Here is a 23,554-nt window from a genome sequence, read left to right on the forward strand (position 1 = left end):
ACTCCCAGTCACTAGTCTAGCTGCCACATTCTGGATTAGGTGTAGTTTCCAGGTCACCTTCAAAGGCCCATGTAGCCCCATGTAGACTGCACTGCAGTGGAACTATTCCATCCTCTTCCCCTTCTGGCCTGAGCAACCAATGGCATGTTCTACCCAGGAGGTCATGTTCAGGACAATTGGTTAATGGTACATTGCAGTGGGTAGTGCTTTTTTCCTTAAAAATGTTTAGGAGTACTCTCATTTCCCTACTCATATTGAAATACTGCCCCTCAATGAGGCCAAACGTAGATTTACAAAATGTTTAGGGGTATGCGTACCCCCAGGAAAAAGCACTGGCAACAGGAGATATATAACATTCTTTGTATTGTATACTGTGAAGCATGGTTGGAAATTTTCATGAGGTTAGAGAAAAACCTACCTGGTTAATCATTAATGGAGCTGGGCCTGGACTGTATCTCTGTGGGCTTAGTCACAAGATGATCAGCTCGCAGTCACATGAAAGGGATTGCATTTCAGGTCTATGCATATGTTAATTGCAGGCATCCATGTCAGGTGTGGTGCCTTCTTTTAAGTTCTGTGAGCAAAGCTTTTGAACCACATTTTTGGACTGGATAATTTTTATTTCAATGCAAGAGTCTGTTTTGTTCTTCCAGTGGCTTCCATGTGTGTCAAATCAATAATCTCAGCAGGTCATCTGTGAGGAAATGTTGTCCTCAGTTCTGGTTTCTCTTGATTTCCCATTTCTCCAAACTTGAGTTCCTCACATTTCCACAACTATTGGTGAAAGGTTTGGGGTTTTATTTTGGCTGGGGCGGGGAAATTCATCAGCACTTTCACAAACATTTCTTCTAACGTGCACATGTTGGTATTTGGTGTTTCCCAACCTACAAAGTATTGATCTGAAATATAATATAGTTTTACGCATTATTTTCACCAACACATGATTTTTAATGTGCTGTCTTCAGTAATATATGTATTATGCTGCTTGGCCGCCAGCCTGTATTTCAAAACCTGGAGAAGTGCCAAGGTCTAAAGGATGGCTGTTTTACAGCAGTTGTATTATTTTGGAAAGTGCAAATTAGGGAGATATGCTTCAAACATAGTGTGAATTGAATGTCTTCTCCATCCCTTCTGCAGTCAATCCTGCAGTGGTACATGTGGATATCAATGAAGGTGCAACCAATGTGGGCTTACTCAGCTCTGCCCTGCTACTTCTCCTCATGCAGTTCAGCACAGGATCTTGTGTGTCTTGTTCAGGATGTGAGTAAGGTTAAACAGGTGTGCCAGTTTTAGTTTCTGTCTGTTTCTCATCCCCCCCATCTTTAATTCAGCTCTCCACATCTGCACATCATTGGATTTTTTTAAAAAAATATTTATGTAGATTCATCAGCATTTTAGTGTGAATTTATCCCAATATACAGTGGCCCGTACTTAACCTGAAACTGTTCTTAACCTGAAGCACCACTTTAGCTAATGGGGCCTCCTGCTGCCACCGTGCCGCCGGAGCATGATTTCTGTTCTCATCCTGAAGCAAAGTTCTTAACCTGAAGCACTATTTCTGGGATAGCGGAGTTTGTAACCTGAAGCGTATGTAACCTGAGGTACCACTGTAAGCATGTTTTTAAAAAGCACTTTCCCCCAATACAATGCATTTTTACACTAATCTATGAATTTGTATGAATAATAGTTTTGGGATTTTTTTATATACGTTACCTGAGGACAGCATTGCAAAATTCAGAGAAGTGTGAGTTTCAAAGGTTGGCTGTGTTTCAGCTCATGAATTGTTTTCAGAAAGTGTGAGTAGGCCTGGTTTTCATTGTGAACTGAATTGAACTTCTCTCCCATCCTCAGTCTTGGTTAAGCAATAGGCAAACCCCGGGGGGGGGGGAATGCTGGGTGGTGGCTGGAGTGATGGAGTGACATCAGGCAGAGGCATAAGACTATAGGCTTATAGAGGTGTAAGAAAAATCTAACCCAGGGAAGCTGCTCAGGGAGATCTTTGGCACTGATGTGTGTCTCTGTCTCTCTCTGTGCTGTGACATTTAGGCGTAATAAAACCTGTGACCTGACTATCCTAGTGATTGTGACCATTTATGCAAAAGAGAAGAGAGCTAGGAAAATGGACATGGGGCCATTAGATGCACCAAGCCCATGCACGCAAAGTAAAACAACATGGAGGATGTCCAGCTAGTGCTCAGTATTGTCCCTTATTCATGTCTGTTATGTTCAGTTAAAACAAGTCTGTGAAAGGACTGGGTAACTTGCTATTGTTGAATTGCCATCTTTTGATATTGCTTAATGCTTCCAATCCTTGAATTTGCATTTGTATGTTAGCAAATACTCATTGTCGGTTCCTCATTTGGAAACACTGACTTTGGGGTGGGGAATGTGTGCCTGAGAATATTGAACAGCTTTTTCTTAACTAGAAGCTCTAGGCAGCATTTTCCTGGGGCAGGAATCTGGTTTAAAATTTAGTGTAGCATTCCAGAACATGGTGCTGGTCAGGTTAAATGGGATTCCCTTGCAATTTCCCAGTGTGGTGTAGTGGTTAGGAGTGGTAGTCTCGTAATCTGGTGAACTGGGTTCGCGTCTCCGCTCCTCCACATGCAGCTGCTGGGCGACCTTGGGCTAGTCACACTTCTCTGAAGTCTCTCAGCCCCACTCACCTCACAGAGTGTTTGTTGTGGGGGAGGAAGGGAAAGGAGAATGTTAGCCGCTTTGAGACTCCTTAGGGTATTGATAAAGTGGGATGTCAAATCCAAACTCTTCTTCTTTCCCTGTCCTCATTTTGTGGCTTCTAAAATTCTGGATTTCATATCAACTGCGCTGAGCAGCTCTAAGGAAAGGTGTTTGTTTTGGGGATAAAATTTGTGGTGACATCTGGATTTGAGTGCCTTGTGTGTTGTGAACAGCAGTTCTAGACACAGTGAGAGTTAGACACAGCACCCCCCTGTTCCTGGGACCCTCATGTAAGGAGTGCCTCCTCATCATGAGATCTGTGCTCTGAAAATTGGTGCTGTAAGGACTGATGGGATGAGAAGGACAGAATCATGACAAGAAATATATGCATAAGAGATTATTAGGATTACATTGTATTGAAACCTATCTTGGAAATAATGGATGAGAGTTGATGACTGAGGGATTGGAGAGGAGGTAATGATTCCAGAGAGCTGTCCATCAATCACAGAAGGCACAGTTGGGAATGACAGTTGCTGGCTTAGAGTTTTTTCTTGCAGATGTAGCTGTTGAGTTGGTTGCAGTTTCTATCATTCCATTTCACAAAACTGTAAACAGTTTCTTTAAAAGAGAACAAATGACAGAATTAGGTCCAGAAGTTAGGAGGCACATGAAGAATAAACAGTCTGGATTATTTTTGCTTTCTGATCTTACATTTTCTACATCCCTTAGTCCACACTTTCCCTATGGTGAGGAGAATGCACAACTCAGACTTTAGCCTGGCAACCAGTTTTCAGAATACAACATGAATGTGATGGTGGTGGTGGTTGCTACAAATTGCATACCACCCTTCATCCAAATATCCCAGGGCAGTTGTCATGTACAATTTACTATGCAGATAGGCTGTAACTGAACCCTTCTACATTGTGGTATGTTGGAAAGTGACCCTAAATGCTGAACACATAAGTCACTGCTGTTCCACTCTACAGAGTAATTATCTTTGCTATAAAGAAACAAATACCTGACCAACAGTTGTATCCAACTAACTCATACTCAGAGTAGACTCCTTAAAATCAATGGACTTTCATAAAATACTAACCTGGGTCTGTTGATTTTGATGGAACTATTTTGAGTATGACTTACAATCATGAGAGAAGTAGGACATTGATGGAGAAGTGTGTGGCAATGTGGAACTCAACATCCAATTGTTATTTTGTCAGACCTTGCAAATGGTTTCCTTACCTGGAAAATATAGGAGCTCCACACAATGCTCATAAGGGGCCCAGTTGTCTGGTGTGGTTGGGTACCAGGATTTGTAACCTTTGTCGAACTTGTAGACTGATCCGTCAGGCCACCTCCAACGCCCATTCTGCAAGATTGAGACATTATAGATCATGTAAGTAAGGAAATGAGGAGCCTGGTGTCAATATTATCTGGATATGTTGGTCAGTGGGAAGGTAGTGCCACCTATGAATGAGACAGAGGAAGATCTGCATGGAAAATAATATTGATGTAGCATGTGGGGTTCATTCTTGGATATTATTATATACGGAAGGAGTGGTGATGCTAAGAAGCCACTACTCTATGACAATGACTTGGAATAGAGCAAGTGAAGGCAACTCACGTAATGAAGCCCAATCCATACGTTGCTTTGTTCTTGCTGGGACGTGGAGATGTGCTTGGCAATCAGGGCTGTCTCATCCACATTAAGGATAGAGGCAAGGTGGGCCCTATGGCCATAGCTATGGCATGCAGTCTAAGAATGGAGAAAGAATGAAAGACGTTTTGTCACAACCGCCATCAGAACATGTTTCTTTATATACCACTTTTACAAAAAGTCATTCCCAAAGTGTCTCACAACACATCAGATAACAACAGTTCAAAAACCATATCTCACTAAAAGGAATGATGCAGAGTTTGTGGAATATCAACATTTTTATTTATTTCTCTGAAATTTGACTTTCAAGAGGCAAGTCTTACTGGTAGACTGTAAGAAATTAGTGTCACATACCAAGTTGCTGGGCTTAAACTAATGGCACCTCCAGATCGACAGCATTTCACATGAGGAATTCAAGCACATAACAGGAAGTGTAGGTTTGCACAATTAAGCCACTTAAATAAATGAATAAATAAATGAACAAATGTAGGAGCATGTTCCTGCCCCCTCAACTAGGATGAATGCAGGATGAATGGTCAATTAATAGGTCATCTGGAGAAACCCTAAGCCGGTCTTCCAACAAACCCATTTTTTTTTAATGTAGAAATTTTAGGTGGAAGCATTTTTATGCAGAATGTTGAAAAAGCTGCAAAAGGTTACAGAAAGGGAGTATTACATTTAAATAGAGGCAAGGAAATTTGAACTTGGGAGATTTGCTTTGCAATGCCTTATTTATTTTCACTTGAGCTCGGGAACCCAAATGATCAGCACTGCATCCGACCTGCTGCATTCCTTTCACAGCACTGCAGACCACACAGCATGCACTGTTATGTCACTCTTGCACCGAAAAGTTGCAGGGGTGCAGTACATACGTAATGTTTGGTAAATTCCCTTTGGAATTAGGTCACTGGGTGCTTTTTGGAGTTTTAAAAATACTATTCTGCAAATATATAGGCTGAGCATAGGCAGAGGATCAAACACTCCCATAGACTGCCAATATTTACAGTTCATACATGAGTTCTCTAGGGAGACAGCCAGAGCCATGAAATGTTTTGCGAACCCAGTCTCAGATCTGTTTCAGAACTGCAGTCTATTCTACTTTTCCACACAAAGATTTCTTCCCTCTTCTCCTGGTGGGAGGGGAGAATTTGACAAAACTGTCACATTCACAGCTCCCACGGAGATGCTTCACTGGAACATAAAGTGACCAACTCTCTTTTGTGAAGTCTGAGATGCTGGATAGGTATTGTTCCAGGGCAAGGATAGCCCTGCTCACAGAATCTGATAGGAACCCAAAAGATGTAAATTATAAACATTAGGGAGAACTTTCTGTCAGCAAGATCTGTTTGACAGTGGAAAGTTGTGGCCTCTCTTTCCTTGGAGGTTTTTAAGCCAAGGTAGGATGGCCATCTGTCATGGATGCTGTGGCAATCACACAGGGTCCCCGGACGTTTGACGGTCTATTGACCCTGTGCCATCACTGAGATTGCCTCTTCGCTGCCACCACCCTGTTTCTCTTCGGGGACACACGGAGTCCAGACAATTGTTAACATTCACAAATAATCAAGTTTATTTGCATAAGCATGAACAAATAACAACTTCAAACTGATCATTCCAATTATCTATCTGACTCCACCTAATAATTCCTCTCACTCTCTCACCACACAAGTTGACCAACCACAGGCTATTCCTCCCTCTTACTTCTCCAACTCCCAACACTCAACTCTCAACTAACTTCCACACACCTCTGACTCTAACTTTTACTCCTCCCCTTGCATTCTCTCTGGCCAATCACATCACACTCATTTAACCCTTTCCTTATGACCCACGTAGGAGGCAAATGCCACAGATGCTTTAGTTGAGATTTCTACATTGCAAGGGTTTGGACTAAATGACCCTTGAAATACCTTCCAATTCTATGATTCCATGATTCTATTACATTTTGTTTGAGGAGAAATATTTCTTACCTCAGCATCTCTCCATGACAACTTGGTATCAAAATATCCATAGCAATTGCCCTGGTTTTGCAGCCAGCCATCAGGACAGGACAGGGCTTTGGCTACGAGGAGAAAGGAACAAAGTAATAAGATGGTTGTTCTTTATGTGAAATCTTAGGAACAAAGTAATAAGATGGTTGTTCTTTATGTGAAATCTTATTTTAGCTACGCTGCTAAAAGGGGTGACTGCTTTGAGCAATGACAGATAATTTTGAAACCAATGAATATAGACCTAACCTAAACCATTGCTCTAATAGCCTTAGCTGGGTAACGATCACTTGAAAATATAACAAGCACTATTGATATAATGCCACTTAACCCAGATAAAGATTTCTACAGCTCCTCTCATGCTTTTTTGGTCTCATGGCCTGCCTCAAATATGAGCTATGTAGACTGAAAGGGACAAGGCAATGTAAAACTGCAGAAAGAGAGACATGCAGGCAGAGGATAAAAGTGTGTCTGGCAGAGTGTGAAAGAAGGAATGTCCCCATGGAGGGAATAGAGAACTGGCTGGAGACACCGAGGAGAAACGACAGCTGAGGATAAGAAGAGCAGCACAGGTTAAAAGCGTGAAACAGAAAGATAAGGAGGCGGAGGAGGTTATATGCAGAGGGAAGGGGAAAAGTGAAGAAAGGAGAGAAATAGATTGAGAAAATAAGAGAAGCTTTTTTACTAGGAATTCCAGGTGCAGAAATACCAAAGGAGCAGAAAAGACTATCCATGTATGTGACGACAGCTGCACAAATACTATTGCCCCAGAGATGGAAGGAAGATAAAGTTCCGACCAGAGGAGAATGGTTGATAAAGATGATGGACTACGCTGAAATGGCGAAAATGACTGGGAAGATCAGGAATCAAGAAGATAATACATTTAATAAAGAATGGGGGGGGGATTTATAAGTTACCTTGAAGAATACTGCAAACAATTAAAAACATTGGCAGAATTATAACACCACTTGTAACGTAACAAGTGCTATGGTATGAATTGAATTTTAAGAATAAATAGAGAACATTATATGATGCAGGTGGGTAAAAATTAACAATGGAAGCCATGGAGGAGTAGAGGGAAGTCTAAGGATTCAGGGAATCCTATATTTTTATGATTTTGATTTATATTTGAGTGAAAATGTTAAATTTAAAACTGAATTATTATTATTATTATTATTATTATTATTATTATTATTATTAAAACAAGAGAAGCAGAAAGATGGTAAGGGCAAGAATAAGCAGTAGAAAAGGAGGATTCTTATTCCAGCAGAGCCCAGATGTGATGGATGACCAAGATGGCTCTTCAGTCACTGACTGGAGAACCAAAATATTCAAAGAGTGCAATAGGATTGTCATTTGGTGAACAGTGCTCTTTCCTTGAGGATATGTTTGAAAGACAATATTATCTTGGAAGCTTTCTCAGAGTAACATTATCTCAAACTTGACATTGCTAAGCAAGCTTGAATTCCTGAATTGTGATAGTAACTAGGATTATAAGCCCAAGAAGGGTTGATATAAAGACTAAGATAGTAAGGGAATATTAATCATAATTCTCTTGTGTCTGCATTCTTGATTGCCTGCCTTAATATTATGACTTAGACTTAGAAAGGGGGAATAAATGAATTAATTATATTTATATGGACACCTGAAGGACTAGGGGTAAATAGTTTGCATTGGGTAATTCTCAAAAATTGGTTAAAATGCTCACCTCCTGGAAAAGAACTAGAGACCAGGACTCCAAGAAGACAACAGGCGAAGGAGGTGACAAATCCCATCTTGTGGTAGACCTTTTGTGGAAGAGGAATGTACAGTGAATTCAACAAATACCTCCACTGATTGCCATTCATCCCAAGTGGTGATGGAAGGAAGGAGGACTTAAACATTGTCTACTCTTAAAATCACAATTCTACTTTATTTGAACTTCTAAGAACTATGAAGATTAGAGAAAGACGAAAGAAACAAAAGCTTGACGTTTATCAGTGTTGACGATTCATTGAGCTATAGAATGTTGAGATTAGAAGGGACCTTGGAGATCATATGCTCATTTGAGGAATCTCCAACAATATGCATTTCTATTAACACCTTCCCCAAGTACATCATTTTTGTATGCGTTACACAGCTGAAGAAATTCCATGAGAAATTCAACTGTGTTGAAAAATTCAAAGAAATACAAATTTCAAAGGGTTTTAGCTCTCATATTGTTCCAGATGGTGCAAATTCAATAAGTATGTCTTTAAATCTGAACTGAATTTCTCCCCCAACCCCACCTCCAACTTACCCAGGTTCAGTCCTTTTGAGGTGATGGATAACTCTTTCCACAGGCAAGGCTGACTCCCAAGTTGGCTGCCTCAATTATTATATGAAGCTTTGTCAGGTCAGGCAGGGGAAAGGAGGAAGGAATTTCAACCTTTTAGATATACATAAAGTACAGATCACGAAGGAAAGGCTGTACTTCAAATACTCATAAAAACACATGATTGGTTGCATGAATGTCCCTAGGTATTTATGTGAAAGGTGATGGAAAAGTAAATATTCTAAATACAATAATAAAAGACTTAACTAGAATCAAAGAACAGGTCTACCATCTGGAGAGAAACCCAAATTCGGGAGGGACACTTCCTTCACCACTTTCTATTTTGAAACTGAAAGGGGAGTGCTGAGTCTGCTCAAAGAGCACACCCTCACTTCAGGTAGTGCAAAGTTGACCTGTAACAAGACTGGCCCGCATCCTTCATAACGGGAGAGACTGCCTTGGAATATTTCCCAGAATCCTCTGCCACATGCAAGACGTTCCCTAGCAGATGAGTCAACGTGGCAAGAATTCCATAAAACCCAAACTGTGGAAACCACTCATGTTATTCATGTTTAAAATTGGGGCTTGGCGAGGTCTAGTTTTTATTTTTTATTTTTTATAAATATTTATTAAGATTTTTTGAATACAAATACATAAATAATAAACAACTTTACTTATATAACATACTTTCTTCACTTCTTTGGACTCCCTCACGTCTCCCGCTCCCACTTACATTGTGGAAAAGTTTTTCCAAGCAAATTATCATCTTGTTTACAATCTTATATTATTTTATTTTACATGAAAATGGGAAATATCTGAGGGGAGCTAAACTCCTCCCTCCTCTTTGCTTCCTCATGCTATTTAACTCCCCCCTCCTTGTCTCATTTCTGAGATTGGGATATAAGTACCTGTGGTGATGGAGGGTGGGGAGCTTAGACTGGGGACTGTTCTACTTCTTCTACTACTACACACACACCCTTGTTTTCTTCTTCTTTAGATGCTATTTTTCCTACTTATTTGAGGGCAGCTCCAGCAGAGTGGAAGGCAAGGTTCCATCCAAATGGAAGCTGGAGACACAAACTGGGTTTCTGGAATGCTTTCTTTGGTTGTGCACCTGGTAGCTCTCAGTGGCAGCCATGTTGTCTCCATAATACACTAGGACAGGCATGCCCAACTCTCTACAGACTGTGACCTACTCCCACTATATAAAGAAAACTGGCAGTGATCTACTGATTGCCGATTGTTGTTGAGCTTTTTTTTTAGGGGGGAGTAAGCAGAGTTGCTGAGCTTTCTTTTTAGGGGGGTAACAGTTGTTCAGCTTTTATGGAGACGGATTGCATGACATTGATCGCACAACAGTCTGCTGAGCTTCCTCCTTTCCCCACTCTGATGCCAACGCTGGAAATACAACCTTTCAAAGCTGTACTGGCAGCAAAAAATGGGACATAGTACTGGGGGTGGGGCACGTTATGATCATTCAGGAACAAATGGGTGATCACTTCTTTTACTCCCACGATCGACCAGAAGCACCCCGACAATCTACCTGTTGATCATGGTCGTCTGGTTGGACATTGCTGCACTAGGAGTTTCATGAACAGACACGGTCTTCTGTAGAACACCACAAAAACATTGATGTTTCCATGATATATTTTTTTTTGGGGGGGAGTAGTAATCCCTACCCCCACCCCAAGTGCCCCTTATCCTCTGGGGCAGGGGTCTGCAACCTTTAAGACAAAAAGAGCCACTTGGACCCGTTTCCGAAGAAAAAAACAACAGCGAGCCGCAAAACTCGTCATTATAAAAATAACTTTTTTGTCACTTTTTTATTATTTCTTTGTTTGACCCCTCAGAATTACTCCTCCTCATAGAAATAAACGTTAAATTAACAAGTTACCTTTTTGTGTGTGTGTGTGTGTGTTCTTCACTTCCCTTCAAAATAGTGACCAGCGTACATGCCCCCTTTCAATGCAGTGACCAGCGTACATGCCCCTTACAATGTAGCGGGTGGGCGGGAAGGTGACTAACGTACGCACCGCCCCCATGCGACGTCACAGCCAGTACAGTGCCCGCCACAGTGGGGAGTGTCGGGGCACACAATGCGCCTACTCCCCTCGCTAGTATCCGCCCCGGAGCCGCAGCAAAGGTGTAAAAGAGCCACATGCAGCTCCGGAGCCGCGGGTTGCAGACCCCTGCTCTGGGGCATTGTAAAAAGAAAAGAAGGCTGGTGGCCACTGGGGCCAAAAGAATTTTAAAAACTGGGTATCTTTAAGGATATTAAATGTGGGTACAGGGTTGACAATCTGTTTTACTGAGATGTCAACTGTATTCTAAAATCTGGGTTTACACAACAATGCACACCCCACAGATGACTTAAACAGTATTTGATGTCTTACATGTCTTAATGACCCATCAAGGATAAAAAGAATATTGCCGATGTTTCAAATTGCCTCAAAAGCAGGATTTTTTTTAACGGATTCCGTATTTATGCAGTATCAGAGGTCAGCTGCAGCAGGGTACATTCCCCAATTAGAGTTTACCCTTTGGGTTATCACTTAGGGGAGTTGCAGGGGCAAGACTGTGCCACACACCATCAGTTAGGAATGGAATTGTTATTCAGGTCATGGGAGAAAAACAGGTCTGATTCAAGGTGCACCTGGGTGAAGGAAGTTTGGTTTTACAGGGTCTCCCTGGGTGGGAGGTAGGGGGAAAGAGAGCATTTATAGAGCTAATATATTTCGATAGTTTCAAGGAAGCATGCTGGGAAGAAAGCAAATAGGCTGGACGAATACATTTAAGAAGGATTGAAACCGGTGCATTTGACCGGTGAATGTGTTCTTTTCCCCTCTTTGTTTAAAGGACTTGGCACCACTTTTATGAGTTACTCACCACTTTTATGGACTTTATATCATCTTTGCAGATGTAGATAGTTAATGTTTTAACTGCTGTTTATGGCTAAGGGTGTTCATCAAATATGGGCTAGACTTATGAATACTGAAGCACACATGGAGGCTATGCCGTCAGAGCACCTATAATGCTTCCTTGTTGAAATAGTCAGAGTCTAAAGGTCAGGACATTTTGGCAGGCTAAAAGCCTGACTGGTAAAGGAAGCAGTGCTAGAACCTTTTGAGATCTCCCTCTACCTGCAGGAGGCTTGGGGTCACATCAACCCTGAAAAAAATGGAGAATTGTTTCTGAAAGGGTGTGTCCTGTTTCATTTTACCAGTATGGAACTGAATTCTGAGTGAGGGGGAAATGGCAAGCTGTGAGAGAAAAGGACAAATCAAAATGCAGAAAATTTTTGGGCATGTTGGGGGTGGTCAAAAGGAGATGGGAACTCAGCAATAGTTCTCACTTCTTCTTTACTTAATTTTCAGGTGGCATAGCAAAGCATTCCCAAACAGCACTGTTTTGGACAGCTCTGGAGATACTATTTACCAAATTTGGCATGATAGTTTCTGAGATCAAGGAATGGGGTTTGGTCCATGTTTGGATACCATTGGACACCAACTTGAATCCAAAAGGTGGACTGGGACCTTCAAAATTTTGACACCTCTTGAGATAACCCAACTGTCATGCTGTCACTGAAGGAATCTTCTCCAGAGAGGGATGTGGCACTAGCCCAAGTAAAGGTTCTAGAGGAGCAGGATCTGTCAATGAACGGTGAGATGGACCAGGGAAGCTAGGACCTTCAGGGATCATAGCACCTCCCTATCTCTTTGGATTAGAAGTAGAGTGTGCCACCCTCAACCAAACCCCTCAAAACTGCACTGATTTTAACTAGTACTGAAGGGTTTGTATATTACAGTTTACTGAACAAGATTAAATAAATATATATATTATTTTTGCTAAGAATTAAGAAACCCCTATCCATTTATCAATCTTTTTATCGTTTGTTTTTTAAGACTTGCTGGGCAATCCTAGATACTGTCTGCTAGTGTCTGCTATATATTTTGGAATGTTCTTCCGCTAGCCACCTGTCCACCAGTCAGACAGCCCTTGAAATGTCATCACCAAAACTGGCACAATGGTTTCTGAGATGGAGGAACCATTTCTCATCTATGTTTGGAAACTGCCAGATGCCATTTTGAATCAAATGGCAGACCGAGCCATTATGAACTGCTCTAGTCTGGACCCCTGGAGATGTTGTTGTCATCCAAATTTGTGTGACAGTTCCTGAGATGGTAGAGTGAGTGCTGGTCTACTTTGGAAACCATCATATGCAATTTTGAATCAAGATGTTGGACAGAGGTATTCCAAACTGCACTGATTTGAACACTTTTGAATATATTATCTCCAGGATGAACAGGTTAAATCTGTTATGATACACTGGGGGAGGGACTTGGGGCATAATATCCAACTCTCATCCTGGGAGAGGTTATGGAAAACTGATCTGAAATTTTCGGCATGCTGTACGTTGAAATAAAATTATATGAAAATGATGTACCGTTGGTATTTAACTCATGGTAAGTTAGCAAAAATGTATGAGACAGGTACAAATATCTGCTGGAAATGTAAAGAAAAATAAGGCACCTTTTATCATATGTGGTGGATGTTTAAGGTAACAAAAGCATTCTTGGAAGTGATATATAAAGAATTGGGAAAAAAAAGTTTGAAATAACTTTTATATTAAAAAAACCAGAGGCTTTTTTATTAGGAATTGTAGATGCTGAAATTCCAAGGGAGCAGAAAAGGCTTTTTATGTATGCAACGACAGCTGCATGGATGCTGTTAGCCCAGAGATGGAAAGAAGATAAAGTCCCTACCAGAGAAGAATGGCAAATTAAACTGTTGGACTATGCCGAAATGGCAAAACTGACCGGGAAAGCTCAGAAACCAAGAAGACCAAACCTTTAATAAGAAATGGGAAAAATATATATTTTACCTAGAAGACCACTGTAAGCAGCTGAAAACACTAGCAGGACCACAATAACACTTGTAATGTGATGAAATTATGGATATAATGGAGTTATAAAAAACTTGGTTTATGGGGGAACGATGCAGTAGAAAAGGGTAACAATAGAACCCACAGAGAGGAAGGTGGTAAGTCCAAAGATTCAGAGGAAGTGGTATGATTATAATGTTAAATTTGTAAAACCAAATAAAATTCATTTTGGAAAAAGAAAAGAATATATTATCTCCCATTTTGATTTGATGGTTCCTGGAAAATGCAGAGGTTTTGGCCTATATTTGGATATAACTGGATGTCTTTTTGAATCAAAGTGGTGGACTGAATCTTGAAAAAACTGCACTGATGTTGATGTCTTGCTTGATGCCTTGCATGATATAAGCAGCAGTGCAGGGATGATGCTCCTTAGGTACAATGTTCCTGCTTCCCTGGGACTTCCATGAAAGGAGTACAACTCACCCACCCCCCATCATGTTGAGATTTGCAACACTGGAAGTGGAGTTGTAAGTACGGCTGGATGGAGGAGGATAGCAGTGCACTAGGAAGTATATGCCTATGAGAGAATTTATTAGGATTACACAGAGTTGAAGTCACAAGAAAATGTCAAAGATGGAGACTGAAGAAGACAATGCTATAGACATGAATGTTTATTTTAGAGACATTGGAGACAGCTGGTCTTTCTCTTTGAGGGATGTTGGAGGAGAAAATGATACCAGAGGCATCAGTCAAAGCTCCCAGCTGGCACTGTTCGGAACTGTAGGACTGCTTTACAGCTCTTGCTTGCAAATGAAGGTATTCATTTGATCACATCTTTTATCATTCCACTTCCGTAAATCTGAAATTTGAGATAATAGACTCATACATCAGTTTGGAAACCACTGTTTTCTGGATAAAGTATATAAATGAAGATAATTACATGCAACCAACCTATGCAGACTGGATATAGTCAAAGCCTTCTAACTCATGCTCAACAAATGGACCCCTGCTGATTTGGTGTACAGAGTAATTAATTTGTGAACCTTGGTACAGATAAGCACATGGCTGAGTGTTGTATCCAACCAACTCATCCTCAGAGTAAACTCTTTAAATTTAATGGATTGTAGGAAGTGATGAGGTATGAGTGATGATTGTAGGTAGTGATAAGAGGGACGCGGGTGGCGCTGTGGGTTAAATCACAGAGCCTAGGACTTGCTGATCAGAAGGTCAGTGGTTTGAATCCCCGCAACGGGGTGAGCTCCCGTTGCTCGGTCCCTGCTCCTGCCAACCTAGTGGTTCGAAAGCACGTCAAAGTGCAAGTGGATAAATAGGTACCCCAGAGTCGGCCATGACTGGACCTAATGGTCAGGGGTCGCTTTACCTTTACCTAGGTAGTGATGACTAAGTACAACTTTGTTAGATACAATCTGGAGAAATATTGGCAATGGATGGAGAAGCAGATGGCAATGTAAAATCCATGTTGCAAATGTCTTTTTCTCAACCCTGGAAATGTTTTCCTTACCAGAGACAAGCAGCAACTCCACACAATACTCCACGCCACCCGAGTTGTTTGGTTCCCCTGTTTTCCAGCTTCGGTAATTGAAGGTTGATTCGTCAGCCCACCTCCAACGCCCATTCTGCAGGAATGATATGGAAGAGATCATGCAGTCATTTGAAATGAGGAGCTCCGTTAAAAGATCATGTGGAGCATTGAAACAAAATAAAGAAATTCCTTCCAGTACCACCTTAGAGACCAACTAAGTTTGTCATTGGTTTCTTATGTGGAGCATTGGTCAGAGCGAAGCGATTGCCATTTAGGATGGAGATATTAGAGGACCCCCAAAAACATAATGGAGAAGTTAAATATTGGATTAATCCTGGGAGATGATTGAGATAAGGACAGAATGGTGGTGTTAAGAAGCCACTATTCAATGATTAGGGGTGCCAACTTGAATAAAATATTGGGAAGGGAGCAGGTAAGCCATGCCCCATATAATCTATCACGCATTTGAATGACAGTGCCCAATAATGGGGGGGAGGGGCTGGCCCCCTCAAATATTTTATGAAGGGGAGGGACCTCAGCCCCTAGGAGTTGGCTCCTACATCACTGACAATGGCCTGAAATAGAATAAGAGAAGACAACTCACCTGACGGGGATCTTGGAGCCCAATCCAAACATTACTTGGATTTTTCTGGTATGTGGCAATGTGCTTGGCTACCAAGGCTGCCTCTTTCTCAGTGAGGATAGAGGCAAGGTGGGTCCCACGGCCATAGCTCTGGCACTCAATCTAAAAATGGAAGAAATGAATTTGGATACCTTGTCACAATTTAATACCCCACTAGCATGGGCGGGGGATGAATTCAATTCAGTTCCCATTTAAAAGCCAATCCCTCATGTTCAAACTGTCCAACAAGAAAGAAAAAAAGATAAGGAAGGAAAATGCTGAAGAATTTTCATGAGAAATCAACCAACCAACCAACCAACCAACCAACCAACCAACCAATGACAGATTGCTGCAGAAATGTGAGGAACTGAATGAGATATTGCAAGAAAAACACACACCACGTATTCGTACCTCCCAATACCAAAGTGAAATTCTCAAAATGTGAGGTCAGATGCAATGTTACTAGTCTGACAGCACCTCCAGACTCTGAGTATTTTGCATGAGGAATGAAGGACACACCAACGTACAATTAGAGGGAATAAAAGTGAGCTGCGATTCTAGGGCAATAAATCTACTACATAAACAATAATTTTTGAGGTTAGGAAAGTGATGGAGAAATGCTTAGAAAAGTGTGGGATGGATGGACGATTAATAGGAAGTTATATAAATACTCATGCAAATTAAGATGAATGTTCATTGTTGTATAATCTCTCTACATTCTAATAGCTACTTCTGGGGACCCACAGGTTGAGAACCGCTGAAACCAACCCCTTCTCTAAAGCTATGAAGATTTGCAGGAGTGTAGCATTTACCTTGGGTTGGTAAATCTCTTTGGCAGTCACAGGAAGCTAACTGGCCTATTGTAATATCTGAGTCCATTCACAAATATGCATGTTGAGCACAGGTGGAGGGTCAAAACAAACACTTCAATAAGCCCAAGTTTGCATATTCCAAATGATCTCTACAGAGGCAAACAATGTCTGACCCCCCCTTTTTTAGCCCACATGCCTTTCCCTAAAACTGCACACTATTGTTCTTTTCATGCACAGATGACTTGCTTCTTCTCCTGGGTTGGTAAACTACTTCACCTTATCATAACAAATAAAATCTCTTTTGTTGAGTCTAAGATGCTTCTCATGTACTTTCACATAACATTATGCTTTCGTAGGAGAGGGATGTGCCTTACCTCAGCATCTTCCCATGACATCTTAAAATCAAAATAAGCATAGCAGTTGCCCTGGTCTTTGCTGTATGGAGCTGGTCTTTGCTGTATGGAGAAAGAAGGAAGAAAAGAAAGAGGACCAAAAGAACTAAGAGGTTTGCTCTTTAGCTATATCATTGGTGATTCCATGAGGAAAACACAGAATATTTTAAAACCCTGCCCTCTTGTCCCAATAGGATTAGCTGGGCTGCTGTCCATTCAAAATCTAAGGAGTACCTTTTAGTGACTGCTTAGCCCTATGTAAGACTTCTGGGTGATTTGGTATAATGCTCACCTCCTGGGATAGAACTGGAGACCAGAATTCCAAGAAGATAAAGGCTGAACTTGGTGACGAATCGCATCTTCCTTTGTTTACCTTTGGAAAAGAGTAATGTACCATGAATTCAAGAGGTGCATTCATGGAATGTCATTGATTCAGAGTGGTGATTAAAGGGAGGGGAAAGTAAATATTTTTCTGTATTTAAAATAACAATTATCTTTTATTTGAACTTTTATTTGAAGATTAGAGGAAGAAGAAAGAATTTAAAGTTTCAAATTGTCAAGGTTGATGAATCATACATACTAATGGGACTTCCACACTAGGAATTTAAATGTGGAATTGCCATTCTTTGCCTAGTAAAAGTGGAGTGACCTATAAAAGTGGAGCTGTTGAAATGTAGAATGCTTTATAGAGAAAGGTTGGAGACCATTGAGCAGGTGACTGTAAAACCCTCCAGCTGGAAGCACCTTAAGTATTGATGAAAAACAACAGCGCTTGCTTTCTGGTATCTGTTTTCTGTATGGCAGGGGTGGCCAACTCCCAAGAGACTGCAATCTACTCACAGAGTTAAAAACTGGCCATGATCTACCCCCCCTTTGGGGGGTTTAGATCAAAGTTGTTGAGCTTCTTTGGAAGGAGCCACTGATCTACCAGTGATCTACCACAGACATCCAGTGAGCTACCAGTAGATCACAATCTACCTGTTGGACATGCCTGCTATATGGAAAACGATTTACTCCCAAGCAAATGTGATGATTCAAAATCAGGGTTGTTTCAATCTACTTTCTGCATTGTCCAGGCAGCTACACGTAAACAAACGGTTTTGCATATTCCTTATGTCAGAGGTATGTCATGTGGCCCTTTTAGAGGGTGTTGGACTGGAACTATCATCATTCTCAACCATTAGACATACTTTCTGGGGCTGATGGGAGTTGGACTCCAGCAATATTTTGAGGTCTCTGGATTTCCCATCCCCTCCTAATGTAAACTCCAGGATGTCAGCAAGTGTTGTAATTTGATCACACATACCTCTCTTTCTCAAACAATCTTCATCTATTTGGCAGTAATCTAAGCAATCTGGATGTAGTGGGGATCTCCCCTGGATTTGAGTGCACTGGTCTCTTTCTTTTTTAAAAAATGCTTCTCCCTCTCAAAGTCTCCCAGTCATTCTTATCTTCTGAGCATCTATCCTCTTGCTCCCTTTCCAAACCAGCCTTAGAAACAGTGTCTAGTTTTCTAACTAAAATGGGACTAAAATGCAGGGGGCTTTAGTCCCATTCCTTCCTTAACTGTAGTAACTGTGTAAATTAAGATTTTATATAGTGCAAACAAAATAGGAAACCCCATCAATACTTCTTCCCTTGGTGCAGCCATAAGTTATGAGAGAGAAGAGCACACCTCCTCTGTAAGAGTATCCTGTAAGAATAGTAATGTACAGTATTGCTCTCAATCACACCATCAACTCATCCTTTTTTTTCATATCTAGCAAAGCAAATAATCATGTTTGAGAAAGTTTGATGTCCTGTGTGTTTATTTCCTGTGGCTTCAACCTGTGATTGGTTGCCTCCTAAATTTGATGGATAGGATATTGGAAAATTCTGCACCTGTATTGGCTAAGGCACTATTTGGTGATGGTGCCTCTCCTCTGACAGAGGAGGGTTTGGCTGGAAAATGGCATGGCTAGTTTGGCTGGTATGGGGTAGCCCACTAGCATTATCCATCCAAACAAGGAGATATGGAGGGGCAGAGGCAGGACAGAGGTGGCCTTGCATGTGCTGAATAAAAATCACTGGAATTATCAGGGTGTTTCTCTCCCCCCTCTTTACCGATCTTACACAGCTGGAGAAATTCAATGGGAAATTCAACTGTGTTGAAAAATTCAAAGAGATACAAATTTCAAAGGGTGCCTGTGTTTCAGCTCTCATATTGTTTCCAATACTGCAAATTCAACAAGTTTGTCTTTAAATGGAAACTGAACTGAATTTCTCTCCATCCCCAACCTCAATTTCAACTTACCCAGGTTCAGTCCTGTTGAGGTGATGGATTCCTCTTTCTACAGGCAAGTCTGTCTCCCAAGCTGGCTGCCTTAATTCTTATATGGAGCTTAGTCAGGTCAGAGGCAGGTGGAAAGGAGGAAGGAATGTTTAAAATTGGGGCTCGGCAAGGTCTAGATTTTAGAAGAAAATGGGAATGACTAAGGGGAGCTAAACTCCTCCCTCCACTTTGCCTCCTCGTGCTATTTACCGTATTTTTCGCTCTATAAGACACACCAGACCACAGGACGCACCTAGTTTTTGGAGGAGGAAAACAAGAAAAAATATCTTCTGAATCCCAGAAGCGATTCCTCTTGCTGTTCTGGCTTCTGGGATAGCTGCGCAGCCTGCATTTGCTCCATAAGACGGACACACATTCCCCCTTACTTTTTAGGAGGGAAAAAGTCAGTCTTATAGAGCAAAAAATATGGTAATTTTCCTCTCCTTGGCTCAAATATAAGTAACTGTGGTGATGGAGGGTGGGGAGCTTAAACTGGGGAGTGTTCTACTTCTTCTACTACACCCATGCCCTTGCTTTCTTCTCCTCAACTTCTCAACCCACAAACCCACATAGTATATGTATACTTACTTACCTGCGAGAACTGAATGAGACTTTGATGGAAGAAGGATGTGGACAGATATGTGGGTATAGGGTTTAATGCTAGTGAGAGCCCCCAATACAAAATATAAATCAGTAGCATCAGAAGTGAGTTTGTGATTGTCTCCAACTTACCCAAGTTTCGTCCTGTGAGGTGATGGATATCACGTTATGCAGGGGCAAGTTTGTCTCTGAAGCTGCTACCTCAATTCTTATATAGATCTTGGTGAAGTTGGGGGTTGGGGCAGGGAAGGGGGAAGGATGAAAGTTCAATCACTTGCCATATGTTGAGTAGATATGGATAGGAGAAATATGTTTCAGTTTCCCTGAAATTCCCACAATTAGTCCATTCACTATACAATTAGGTTTCTGGTAATGGCTTGGAAAGCAAATACCCTAAATAAAATAAGCACACATAATTGACATCAGATAATGCATCTACCATCTGGGGCTTAGTCCATATCTAGGCGGAGTACTTTTTCGATATGTTTGATTTTAAAATGAAAGGGGAACAGAGTGCACGTTTTGCTCAAGGGCACAGACTTCGCATTGTTGATACCCAACAAGAATGACCAGCTTCCTTCAAAATGGAGTGTTTACATTGGAACATTTCCCAGTATCCTATGCTACATGAAGGGATTCCATGATAGGCAAATCCACGTGGCAAAGATTTAATGAAGCCACAACTGTGAAAATAGCTTCTATAAATTCAAACTAGTTTCCTTTTTTAATCTACATTTAAAAATGGAACTTGGTGAAGTCCATTTTTTCCATGAAAATGAAAGATGATTTCTTTCATTCTTTCAGGGAGAACTGAGATCTCAATCTCTTTGCTGTCCATGCTCTTTTGCTTTAGGTTTTCCTCCTACCTGGTTCAATTCCAGGATTTCCAGGATTGTTTTTAAATATGCTGTAAGCCGCCCAGAGTGGCTGGGTTGTTGATGTTGCTGTTGTTGTTGTGGCTGGGAGAAAATCTAGACAGGGATAAGGGTGGGTTTCAGCTCTCATCACCCCCCACTAGCATCCAGTTTACTCAATTATTTATTATTTGTTGAAATTATATACCACCTAATACCCAGAGGTCTCAGGGTAGTTCACATAAAAAGATCACAGTTAATAATACCTCCCCCCAAAGAGCCACATACCCCAGGGTATGTTGATCAGGTCAACCAAAGGCCTGGTTAAAAGCGAATGTTTTTGCCTGGCACTTAAAGGTTTTTAATGAAAGCGCTAGGTAAACTTCCCTGGGGAGAGCATTCCATAGACGGGGAGCCACTGCAGAGAAGGCCTGTTCTCATGTTGCCACCCTCCAGTCCTCTTGAGGAGGTGACACATGAAGGAGGGCCTCAGAAGATGATCTCATGTTCATATGGAAAGAGGCTGTTCTATCACTAGAATATTATGGAAAGAGGTGGAACCTACTACTAGAGTATTGTGTAGATAGCCCCTGGTATCTGCTACTAAACCTCTGTGGCCGCTGTATTTTTCTGGTGACAGCAATTTCCTCACACACAGAGCAACCCCTCACAGCACTTGGGTGCTTATGGAAAAAAGACATCCACCAGGGCAGAGATAGGAGTTTTGTTTGTTTGTTTTGAAGAGCATCTAGCGTGGGTGTAAGTAGGGATGCTGGTCTGAATATCTCTTTTACAGGAACAGAGAAAATATTCTCACAGCATCCAGAGGTCTGAGTTTAAATATGTATGTCCACTGTCAGATTGTTTAAATTACACTTGATGCTTTGCATGTTTGTGTGGGGATTTTTTTTCTTAACACACACACATCACACGTCTTTTGCATATAAAGTTTAATTCAGACTTTTCACAATACAATAAAACGAAACTATTCAAAACAGAAAAGGATAAAAAGAAAAGAATGAAACAAAATAAGAAAAAGAGCCAGATGAATATAAAGTTCTCTCTCACATATATCCTAACTTTGAGCAATGAAATTTGTTTAGAAGATATATTTATTATGTAGGAACTGTATAATTATGGTCTTCCTGGGATCAAGGTCATGTCCCACCAACTTCTAATTTATTTTGGTAAGCAGAATGGTTAACTAGCACGAATTAACAAGAGTTCAATTGATTTTGATGTCCTATTTTTCAATCATTTGGCTGCTACACCATTTTCAATCCTGCTGCAAATTGCTTTCACATAACATTCCACTTGGACAACACCCTGGTGAAGCAGACCCCTGTAAGTAACAGTATTTATAGCCTCAGCCTAATGTGTAGCGATCAGCGTGTTGTCCTAGGTGCTGGAAAACTATGGTTCAAATCCCCATTCAGCCATGGGTCAGATGTCATCTCTCAATCTAAGCTTCTTCACAGAGTTGTTGAGAAAATAATAGCAAGAGAGGGAGAATTATGTGCTCCTTGGATGGCATAGAAGACAGAATATAAAAACAAAGGAAATAGCATCTTCTTGCCACAAATTAAGGTCTCTGGCTAATGGCATCTCTTTCACCTTCTCAACTATGGTCACCCTTCTTCTTTACTAGCTTCTCTTTACTGTTCATCTCAGGTCTAAGTATAATGATGTAGATTTTGGGGAGGAAGATGCAACCCAATAAGCCAGCAGTAGAGGCCAAGATGGAGAAGATCTCCACAGCCACCATGTATTTCCCTTTGGTGCTCAGATAAGTGGGGACAAAGGACAGCCAAACACTGCAGAAGACCAGCATGCTGAAGGTAATCAACTTGGCTTCATTGAAAGTATCAGGCAACTTCCTGGCAAAGAAAGCCACAGAGAAGCTCACAATGGCCAAAAGGCCCATGTAGCCGAGAATAAGGTGGAACATGATGTCGGAGCCTTCATTGCACTGCACTATGATCTGCCCATCCTGGGAGTGCAGGTCAAACTCTGGGAATGGGGGAGAGGATGCCAGCCACCCAAGACAGATGCCAGCTTGAATGAGAGAACAGAAGGTGATAAGGGATCCTGCCAGCCTCTTCCCAAGCCATTTCCTCAGGCTGTTCCCAGGCCTGGTCACCATGAATGCCAAAACCACAGTGAGGGTTTTGGCTAACACACAAGCAACAGCAATGGAGAAGACGATGCCAAAGACGGTTTGCCTCAAGACACAGGTCACCTTTGTAGGCCTGCCAATGAATAAGAAGGAGCAGAGAAAGCAGAGAAGCAGAGAAGAGAGCAAGGTGCAGGTGATGCCCCAGTTGTTGGCTTTGACAATGGGAGTGTTCCAGTGCAGACCGAAGGTCCCCATCACAACAACAGTGACCAGGGAAAGCAGGAGAGCCAAGGAGGCCAACATTGCCCCCAAGGGCTCCTCATAGGATAGGTAGCTTATTTTTTTCGGAATACATTGGTTGTGAAAGACATTTGGGTAGTGATCATCTGGGCATTTCTCACACTGATCTGCATCTGAAAGTGAGAAGCATTCTTTTAGCATTTCTTGAAGCAATGATTATTAATATTATTGATACCGTCTATTACAGTGGTGCCTTGCAAGACGAAATTAATCCGTTCCGTGAGTCTCTTCGTCTTGCGGTTTTTGTCTTGTGAAGCACGGCTATTAGCGGCTTAGCGGCTTAGCAGCTATTAACGGCTTAGCGGCTTTAAGAAAAAGGAAACAAACTCGCAAGAAATTGCAAGACGTTTCGTCTCGCGAAGCAAGCCCATAGGGAAATTCATCTTGCGGAATGACTCAAAAAACGGAAAACCCTTTCGTCTAGCAAGTTTTTTGTCTTGCAAGGCATTCGTCTTGCGGGGCACCACTGTATGCGGTACACGAAACATATTACTGAACTGATGAACCAAAG

General features: G+C 41.5%; 4 protein-coding genes across 4 annotated transcripts in view; all 4 read right to left on the minus strand.

Moving 5' to 3' along the window:
• Positions 1-23,554, minus strand: part of LOC309354008 (C-type lectin BpLec-like) — a 196,614-nt gene that overhangs the window by 128,002 nt on the left and 45,058 nt on the right. Inside the window, exons 1-2 of the mRNA XM_081883706.1 lie at positions 19,906-19,954; positions 17,155-17,235 (exon numbers count right to left, since the gene is read on the minus strand). Of these exons, the coding sequence (XP_081739832.1) occupies positions 17,155-17,221 (67 nt within the window). The 5' untranslated portion in view covers positions 17,222-17,235; positions 19,906-19,954. Of the gene's footprint in view, positions 1-17,154; positions 17,236-19,905 lie in introns of the transcript that reaches the window.
• LOC309354013 (C-type lectin-like) overlaps positions 1-23,554 on the minus strand; it is a 96,150-nt gene that overhangs the window by 58,165 nt on the left and 14,431 nt on the right. The window lies entirely within an intron of this gene.
• On the minus strand, positions 3,084-8,949 carry LOC309354007 (dromaiocalcin-1-like). The gene is made up of 6 exons (XM_081883705.1): positions 8,597-8,949; positions 8,027-8,105; positions 6,301-6,392; positions 4,301-4,432; positions 3,919-4,045; positions 3,084-3,297 (listed from the first exon to the last, which is right to left on the minus strand). The coding sequence occupies exons 2-6, from the start codon at positions 8,091-8,093 to the stop codon at positions 3,218-3,220; spliced, it is 498 nt and encodes a 165-aa protein (XP_081739831.1). The 5' UTR covers positions 8,094-8,105; positions 8,597-8,949; the 3' UTR covers positions 3,084-3,217.
• On the minus strand, positions 14,121-17,078 carry LOC309356047 (C-type lectin-like; the record flags this gene model as incomplete). The annotated part of the gene is made up of 5 exons (XM_081887229.1): positions 14,121-14,352; positions 15,016-15,130; positions 15,641-15,781; positions 16,845-16,925; positions 17,019-17,078. 5 exons carry the CDS (start codon positions 17,076-17,078, stop codon positions 14,285-14,287), a joined length of 465 nt encoding a protein of 154 aa, XP_081743355.1. The 3' UTR covers positions 14,121-14,284.

This window comes from Podarcis melisellensis (assembly GCF_964234715.1).
Source record: "Podarcis melisellensis genome assembly, chromosome: 13".
Classification (NCBI taxonomy): Eukaryota; Metazoa; Chordata; class Lepidosauria; order Squamata; family Lacertidae; genus Podarcis; species Podarcis melisellensis.

Bases quoted from the DNA above. Each gene is read 5' to 3' on its own strand.
- LOC309354007 (XM_081883705.1), bottom strand. From the start codon at position 8,093: ATGGGATTTGTCACCTCCTTCGCCTGTTGTCTTCTTGGAGTCCTGGTC. The intron at 6,393-8,026 runs GTGAGCATTTTA...TTCTCCTCGTAG, and splicing joins CTCTAGTTCTTTTCCAGGAG to CCAAAGCCCTGTCCTGTCCT. The intron at 4,046-4,300 runs GTGAGTTGCCTT...TCAATCTTGCAG, and splicing joins TATGGATTGGGCTTCATTAC to AATGGGCGTTGGAGGTGGCC.